The sequence below is a fragment of the Oryza sativa genome, chromosome 11 (assembly GCF_034140825.1).
Source record: "Oryza sativa Japonica Group chromosome 11, ASM3414082v1".
Lineage (NCBI taxonomy): Eukaryota > Viridiplantae > Streptophyta > Magnoliopsida > Poales > Poaceae > Oryza > Oryza sativa.
The window spans coordinates 24,251,280-24,260,275 of NC_089045.1; the positions used below are offsets into that span (position 1 = coordinate 24,251,280).

The 8,996-nt window shown below is 37.4% G+C and overlaps 1 protein-coding gene across 9 annotated transcripts; it reads left to right on the plus strand.

The window, feature by feature from the left end:
- Positions 1–376: 376 nt before the first annotated feature.
- LOC4350809 (disease resistance protein RGA5-like) lies at positions 377–8,644 on the plus strand. 9 transcript variants are annotated; one of them, XM_015761922.3, is made up of 5 exons: positions 377–627; positions 4,124–4,215; positions 4,705–5,535; positions 6,025–7,956; positions 8,315–8,644. In XM_015761922.3, the coding sequence occupies exons 3-5, from the start codon at positions 4,718–4,720 to the stop codon at positions 8,319–8,321; spliced, it is 2,757 nt and encodes a 918-aa protein (XP_015617408.1). In that variant the 5' UTR covers positions 377–627; positions 4,124–4,215; positions 4,705–4,717; the 3' UTR covers positions 8,322–8,644. The 9 variants fall into 9 exon arrangements, with proteins under 9 accessions (XP_015617408.1, XP_015617412.1, XP_015617409.1 ...); XM_015761926.3 differs by having other exon boundaries at positions 4,734–5,535; XM_015761923.3 differs by having other exon boundaries at positions 377–570.
- Positions 8,645–8,996: the final 352 nt, after the last annotated feature.

An 8,996-nucleotide genomic window follows, 5' to 3' on the forward strand; every position in this document is an offset into this window, starting at 1 on the left:
CACCGGTCCAACGGTTTTTGGTCAAACTGCGGTTTACTAATGTAGAGATAAAGCATATGTTCCAACTGAACCACTTGAGGTTGACTCCCCAACTTGCTCCTTTTCTTGGGGATTTTAGCCAAATGAAAGAAAAAGTGTAGCGGGCGTGCAAGTTAACTGGCATTTCTTCTAGCCCTCGGTCAGACCGACGGCGGTTTATAATTGTTCACCTAACAACAGGTCGGTTCGAGCGGTCCAAAGCGAGCCAATAGCATGTCCAGTCTTTCCATCAAGCCGAATAGTGCTGACATCTTCATTCTGGTTTTTTTCTGGTCCAACCATCGGCCTGATTGGTTTTTTTCCCACTATGATTGGAAGAGGGGGAGACTTCGCATCTGGCTGGATGCCTGTATGAGCATCTTCTTCGTCCCCCTCATTTGATGCCTCACTGATATCACTCCAAATCCTGAGTCGTCCATGACGGCTCCACCCACCTGAGCAGCACGCAAGCTCTCCCCACCACCACCACCACCACCAGCAGCAGCCAAGAGCAGCAAGAACAAGAGCTTGGCCCTCTACTTCTTTTGCAAGGTCAGCTGCATCGATTCAACTGTACTCCTCCCTCTACTTTGCTGGTGCAGTTTGCAGGTGAATACTTTTCTGTTCTGAGTTGTTAGGGAAGCATTTGTAGAGAACACAACAATTGATCTGGGTAGACTGGGTTTTATTGTGTAAAATTGGGACCGAAACAAATAGCAACTTTTAGTTTCTTGTGTTTCTTGTATGAACTGGTCGTTGGTACTGCCAGATCTGAGCAAACGATGTAGGATCTGGTCATCTGATAGTTGTGTCCAGTAAGAGTTAAAGTTACATAGGATGCCACAACCATCTTCTCTTTTCTGCATTTGAAAGAACGTCTGAAAAATCGACGGCTAGATGATTTGTTTGTTCTTAGAGATTTTGTGATTTTTCTAATTTATTAAAATACCACGTGATGGCGTAAGAGCGTTTATAGGAGTGCTATGTGGCAGCTTGAGAGCGTTTATAGGATGTTTCATGGACTTATAGTATATAATAGACTAGGAGGGTAGCCCACTTATACGCACGGGCATGTATTAAGTTGTGTTCGATAAACTTATAAGATCGGAATATTAACCAGATAGTACATTCTATTCTTCAAATTTCAAAAGTAGTATTTCTCTACGAATGTTCTTCAACAATATTACTTTGATAATTTTTATAAGCTATTTGTTAGTTTTATGCAATAAATATTTAATTTATCCCTATGAGTAATTATCCGTCCTCATTATTTAGAAAGAAAGGTAGACTTATTTTGTTAAGAAAACATGTCAAACAAATTAAGTGTACATTAAAACTAAGGTGTTATTCTTTTTAGTCGAATGTTTAGGGACTCTTTTTTAGTAAATCATGGAAAACTATTATTACTGTTTTATTTATACCATTAAGCTAGGCCTCATAATTGGTTCACATTGACACAATTTACTACACACTTACATATAAATGAATAAAGACACATAAGTTATACATATCTTAGGCCTCGCTCCTACAGTACTATTTTAGAAAGAAAAGATGTGCAGTCAACATAAGTCCTAGAATTTAAATTTAATAGTAACAAATATAACTTTTAAACCAACTGCGTACTGCTACCTTAATGTGGTTTATATAAGTAATAATATGTGGAGAAAAACAAGACGGTTAATATCTAAGCACTTAAAAATAGTTATGGCAATGATTGTTTCAATTTGAAGGAAAAGTAAGAACTAAATTATTTTATGAATTTATTAGATTTCCTCTAATTGGTTCAACTTACTTCCTATTGATATTTCCTATTTTCTGTTTTATTTTGTACAAGTATTTGTTTTTCAAAATATAGGCATTATGAATCATAAATTGTTGATTCAATTATAAATAGAGCAACAGTTAGATTAGAAATCAGATGTGTGGTTTAAAAACTAGGATCATTTCAAATATTATTGATTATGTCTCATTTAATTGATAGCTAAAAAATAGAAATGGGGAGAGAAGTGGAGAGTACTTTCAAATTATTGATTATTTTAAATTACATTGTTAGGTTTTAAAAAATGAGGATGGAATTGAACACGACAGAAAAGTGGGGGAGGAGGCATGCATACATGTGTTGGGTCCAAGAGGGGAGTTTTGTTTTGTGTAAGATATATCAGAATATTGGGCCCATTGGTTTAATCATAACTTGATGGTTAGATGATTTACTTTTTTTTTTCTCGTAACTTTTATGATTTTTCTAAATTTAGAGATGTGACATGTGGTATTCTATGAGCTCTATAGATGTTTATGATCATTTGAATATTTAATCTTTGATCATTGAATTATTGATGCGACTATAAATAAAACATATATATACTAAAAATTGGTATATGATTTCAAGATTAGGGTCATTTTGAATATTTAATATATGATCGTTTCTATCTTGAGTTGTCTATTTAGAATTTGAAAGGGGATTAGAGGGCATGGGAGGGATAGGATTACATGCATCCATTTTGCATGTTTGGTGGAAGCCACACGAAGCTAGGTGCCTAGTATTTCTCATTCATCCCAGAAACATTATGTTTTAGGCCTAGTTTAGTTACAAACTTTTTCTTCAAACTTTCAACTTTTCCATCGCATCAAAACTTTTCTACACACACAAACTTTCAACTTTTCCGTCACATCGTTCCAATTTCAATCAAACTTCCAATTTTGGCATGAACTAAACACACCCTTAGGTTTCTATCTCAATTAACCACCTTACAAAAGAGAAGAGGTGTGTTGCACCATGATAACAGAATATGTGCGTACTTTTTTTTTAAAAAAACGAGTATGTGAGCACTTGTAGGGCCAAAAGGGGATCAGAAGGGTGTTTTACAAAATGATTCATGGTTGAAAATAATGGTTCACCAGATTAAATGAAAACCGACAGTTAGAGACTTTTTTTTTCTCTCAAAATTTCTTGGAATTACTCCAATTTATTAGAGTGTCATGTGGTGGCCTAAAAGCATTTGTAAAAATTTGTTTAGTACCGTTTGTAGGAAGTTTCATAGACTTTAAGTAGATAATATATAGATAGATATTTTATTACTATTTGGTTGCGATATAAAGGATATTTGGTATAAGTCATACGGCGTATTTTCATTTATATAAAATGTGAGAAATATAGGTTGGTTTAGTTATAAATTAAGTAACAGTTTAAATTATTTAAAAAGTGAAGAAATTTCTAAAAAAATTATGGTCCTGCTTGTACTGAGGACGTTCGAGGCGGAAGGGATTTGTTTTCTTATAAAAAATGTTGGTCTAATGGTCTAACTAATATTGTGTGAAAATAAGTGATAACTAATATTGCATAAAAATAAGAGAGATAGATAGAATAGAAGGGAGAAGAGCCGTGCATGATTAGGATGGTGTAGGGGTGCCAATACACGTACCGATGTACATATAGGTACATACGTACATAGAGATAACGGGAGGAAGCGAGGAGGGTGGGAAAGATTTGTTTTTTTTCCTCTAACATAAGAAAACAAAAAAAAGGATAGACCAAGTGATTGAAAATGGTTGGTATAGCGAAAATCGAGAGTTAGATATTTTACTTTTTTCTCATAATTTCTTAGATTTTTTTTTTTAAGTACCATGTGGTACCCTGAGAGCGTTTATAAGAAGTTTAATGGACTTTCAAGTATATAATATAATATAATATAATAGATAGATGGGAGAAAACATAATGGTATAAACTTATTGTGAAACATTAATTGTATAGCTAATTTATTTATATCTGTGGTAAAGAGTCATATACTCCCTCCGTTTTATAATATATGACGCCATTGACTATTTTAGATACGTTTGACCATTCGTCTTATTTAAAAATTTATGCAATTATCATTTATTTTATTGTGACTTGATTTATCATAAAATGTTATTTAAGTATGACTTAAATTCTTTTATATTTGCAAACAAAAAATGAATAAGACAAATGGTCAAACGTTTGCAAAAAAAATCAACGGCGTTATATATTATAAAATGAGGGTAGTATAATATAGTCCATGCTCGTAAAGTTATAATTATTTTAAATTTATTGTTACTCTAATAAATATTATCTTGACTATACATTATAAAGGAATAACAAATAGGAAGGAGAGGAAGTGCAAGTACCTAACATACAGACTGCACGCAAGTACGTACTCAACTACAGAAAGGGACGAAGGAGAGGTGGGACACTATCCAGGAGAGGACTCTACGTCTCTGGTTTATTTTAATATCAATCTAATCTAACAGCTTATAATATTGCACCCATTAATTTAAGTGAAAATCAATAGATGAATGTTTCTTTTTTTTCTTAGAATTTTTACGATTTTCCCTAATTTATTAGAGCGTCACATGGCAGTCTAAGAGTGTTTTAAGGAAGTTTCGTGGTTTTTTAGTATATAATAATACATAGAATAATTTGTGCTTTATTGTGACTATGAGATCTTGATGCGATTCATTTGGATCCTGAATTATTGTTGTTAGTCCTTGTCCTTGACAAATATTATTGTTACTTACATATATTGAGTGAGTTTGGCTAGCAACGGTACCTGACTAGTGACTACCTGATAACTGTATTTATGTCCTCTATTTAATAGTTAAGCAGTTTCAACAATTATTCAGTTTTGCATTCATTCAAAGCTCTGCCTTATGTGTAAACATGCCATGTCTTAGTGATCCATCTGGAATGGAGTTCGCTACAGGGGTAATGAGCACGCTTCTTTCCAAGCTAGCGGAGCTGCTCAAGGAACAATATGATCTGCAGAAGAGTGTGAAGGAGGGGGTAACATTTCTCATGGCTGAGCTCAAGAGCATACAAGCTGCACTTGAAAAGGTCTCAAAGGTGCCGCTAGACCAACTTGATGAGCAAACCAAGATCTGGGCTTGGGACATTAGGGAGTTGTCCTATGACATGGAGGACAACATTGATACCTTCATGCTACGTGTGGATGGTCTTGAGCCAGCCAAGAAACATAATTTCACATGCTTAGTTGACAAGTGCCAAAAGTCTTTGTCCAAGATAAAGATCTGCAACAAAATAGCCAATGAAATTAAAGATATCAAGAGCCAAGTAAAGGAGGTGATGGAACGACGCGATAGGTACAAGATTGATGATGTCGCTACTAACCTTTCAACATTTGTGGATCCTCGCATCTTAACATTATATGGGAATGTCACGAAGCTTGTTGGGATTGACAAGGCAAGGGATGATCTAATGAAGAGATTGTCTGTGGGGGATGAAGCGCTCAAGAAGCTCAAGATGGTCTCTGTTGTCAGAATTGGAGGATTGGGCAAGACAACTCTTTCCAAAGTAGTGTTTGACATGCTTAAATTGCAATTTGATTGTGCTGCTTTTGTTCCTGTCGGTCAAAGCCCTGAAATCAAGAAAGTCCTAAAGGACATTCTAGTTGAACTTAACAAGCAAAAGTACATGTCATTTGATGTTACCGCAGTAAGTGAAAGGCATATGATTAATGAGCTTCGAGAATACGTTGACAATAAGAGGTAAGTGTGTAGTACCTAACATTTTCTTTTTTTGCTTTCCATGATGAACTTAAGCTCATGGGAGTTCTATAAGCTACTAGAAGAGTGCTTTATTAGTTTATGGTTGCGATAGCTGTAGACCTTTATCTATACTACTGGTATATAGAACTTTTTCTATATTTCTTTAACAATAAAAGAATGAAAATTTTGCATTAGGTTAGGAAAACAGAAAATGCTATGAATTCTAATGTTAATTGCTGAACAGGAAAAGATATATGACCATCTAACTACATTAATCCACTCATTGCTAGTGCCACACACCAATTTGATCTAAAACCATTTGATTCAATAGAATTAACTTATATAATGAGAATTATTTTTGCACACAATTGTTTTGGGCACTCATATTGCTTCAGTTTGAGAAAATGATAATTAAATAATCTCTTATTTATACATATATACGGTTTATCATTTCACTAATCCATGCCCCTTCTATTCCCATGGGGATAGGTACTTGATTGTTATTGATGATGTATGGGACACATCAAAATGGAACATTATTAAATGTGCTCTGATTGATAGTAATTGTGGAAGCAGAGTAATCACAACAACTCGTATTTGTCAAGTTGCCAGTGAAGTTGCTGAAGAATTTGGTGGTGTTTACATTATGGAACCACTTTCTGATGACAACTCAAAAAAGTTATTCTACAGTAGAATATTTGGTTCTACCTACAATGGTTCAACTGGTAATCAATCGGTCGAGGCAACCGAAAAGATCTTAAAGAAATGTGGTGGCATACCACTATCTATAATTACAATATCTAGTTTGTTAGTTGATAAACCTGTAGGAGACTGGTCTGCAATTTACGACTCTATTGGTTTTAGGACTAGAGATCAAAATGAGGCAGTTCAGAACACAAGGAAGATATTGTCTTTTAGCTACTATCACTTGCCCACATACCTAAAGACATGTATGTTGTACCTGAGCATATATCCAGAAGATCATTTGATTGGAATGGATACTTTGATATGGAAGTGGGTAGCCGAAGGCTTTATCCAGGAGGAACAAGATAAGGAGTTATTTGAGGTCGGCAAGAGGTACTTTATTGATCTTATCAATAAAAGCATGATCCAGCCAATAGAGGAAGAGGGCAGTGTGTTTGGCTGCCGCATACATGACATGGTATTAGATCTCATCCAAAACATAACAGCCGAAGGAAACTTCGTAAAAATATTCAAGAAACTACATGAGGTGTGCAGGCTGTCTTCACAGAGGACTAATGTTCGTAGGATAGCACTGCACGACAATTGGAACCAACTCAAAAACAATGACCTGGACGTTGCCCTGACACAATTGAGGTCATTCAATGCCATCGAGTGTACTATCAGCATGATGCCCTCTCTTCTGAGCTTCCAGGTTCTACGCGTGCTAGAGCTACAAGGCTGTAACGTCACGGGAGGTTTATACCTCAAGCATATCGGAAAGCTACGTCAGTTGAGGTACCTAGGTATGAAAGACACACGTGTTGCTGAGCTTCCGATGGAAATAGGGGATCTCGTGCACCTGCAAACACTGGATGTTCGTTACACAGGCCTGAAGGAACTGCCGTCAACCATTTGTAAGCTAAGCAAGCTGATGCGGCTGTGCGTCGCTGGAGGAATGAGCGTGCCGATGGGTGTTGGGAATCTGAGTTCACTGCAATACCTAAAGTTGGGCTGGGATTCCATCAAAAGTAACAAATACTTTGCCATGGAGGTCGGCAAGCTGATGGAGCTGAGAATCCTCAACATTTGTGTAGATAACGAGATTGACGAGAGCATGAAGAAGGCTTTGCTAGAATCACTGTGCGGCTTGCGTAAACTCCAGAACCTGGTGATAGATTTTGACTTGATATTTTGGAATACGATGAGCGTCTGGGAAGGCTGGGACCATTGGGAGCCCCCGCGTCAGCTCCGTGATTTCCATATATCCAGCATGTACCTGCCTCGGCTGCCGGCATGGGTGAACCCCATGTGCATCCCATACCTATCCGATCTGCAACTTTATGTGATAGCCATGGAAGCACGGGACCTGGACATGCTTGCAAGGATGCCAGCACTCCGCACACTCATCCTAAGAACCCGGCAGAGAATTTCGTGGACAGTTGGTGGTACCGGACTGTTTCCGAACCTGAGATTCTGTGAGATGAACATAGCACTCACATTTCTTCAAGGAGCCATGCCGATGCTCACGGAGCTTCAATTCGAGCTGTGGGCCGCTGAAGATGGTGCCGCCGCTGGTGATGTTGGCTTGGGGCAACTCCCTCTGCTCAATTACATTGGGCTTCTCCTCATGTGCACCGGTGCGACGGGCAGGCAGGTGGAGGAAGCAGAGGTGGCGTGGAGGCGCATGGTGAATGCTCACCCGAACCGTCCTGCCACTGTTGTGCATCGAATTGGAAGGTATTTCTGGTTTGGTTAATCATGTTAAAAAAAGTATTCCCTCTATTTCACAATGTAAGTCATTCTAGCATTTTTCACATTCATATTGGTATTAATAAATCTAGACATATATATCTATCTAGATTCATTAATATCAATATGAATGTGGGAAATGCTAGAATGATGACTTACATTGTGAAACGGAGGAAGTACCGCTTTCTTAATCAATTGATTAGTTCACATTCCGCTACCTACACGCACGCCTTCATAGCTCTGCTTCGGACTGCTCTCTAAATTCTGTAACTAATCAGCTTTACTTGTTCTCAGTTGGCGTATTTCGTTCCTCAGTTCATATCGCTCTCGCACTTTCTTTTTTCAGCACCTGATGAAAGAAGGTGATGATGATGAGGAGATTTCAGCTAGCTAAGGATCACATTGACGAGAATGGTGACGACGAGAATTCAGCATATTTGGACCAAGAGGTGCTGCACTTGCATGTGTCGTGCATACCTATTCGATCCTGGTCACGCGATATTACATGATTTACTGACCATTGGTTAATTTGTTGCCTGTTTCTATCAAATGGTAGAGGGGGAGATATACTGTGAATGTTGACACATTGTATAGAGCCTTTAGGGGACCGGTATATATAAGGAAGCCTACGATACAAATCAATCATATCCTAATAAATACATCTCTGACTACCATATACTCTAACATCCCCTCACAGTCCAAGTGTGAGCAGCGCGGATGGTTAGACTGGAGAAAAAAATCGATGAGAGTGGTCAACACGAATGATAGACCTTTGTCTCGTAGTCGATGTAACCAAAGCAAAGAAGTTGTGGTTGATGAACATAGGCCGATCTGAATAGTAGAGGAAAAGAGATATACTACAAATATTGACACGTTATATTGAGTCTCAGGGAGACAATATACATAAGAGATACGTGAGATAGAGATAAGGAAGCCTACGATACAAATTAGAGCAATTCTACAGTCCTTGAGGAGATACCATGAGGTACTACTTTTTCTATTGTAAATTTGATACCTCATTGTATCTA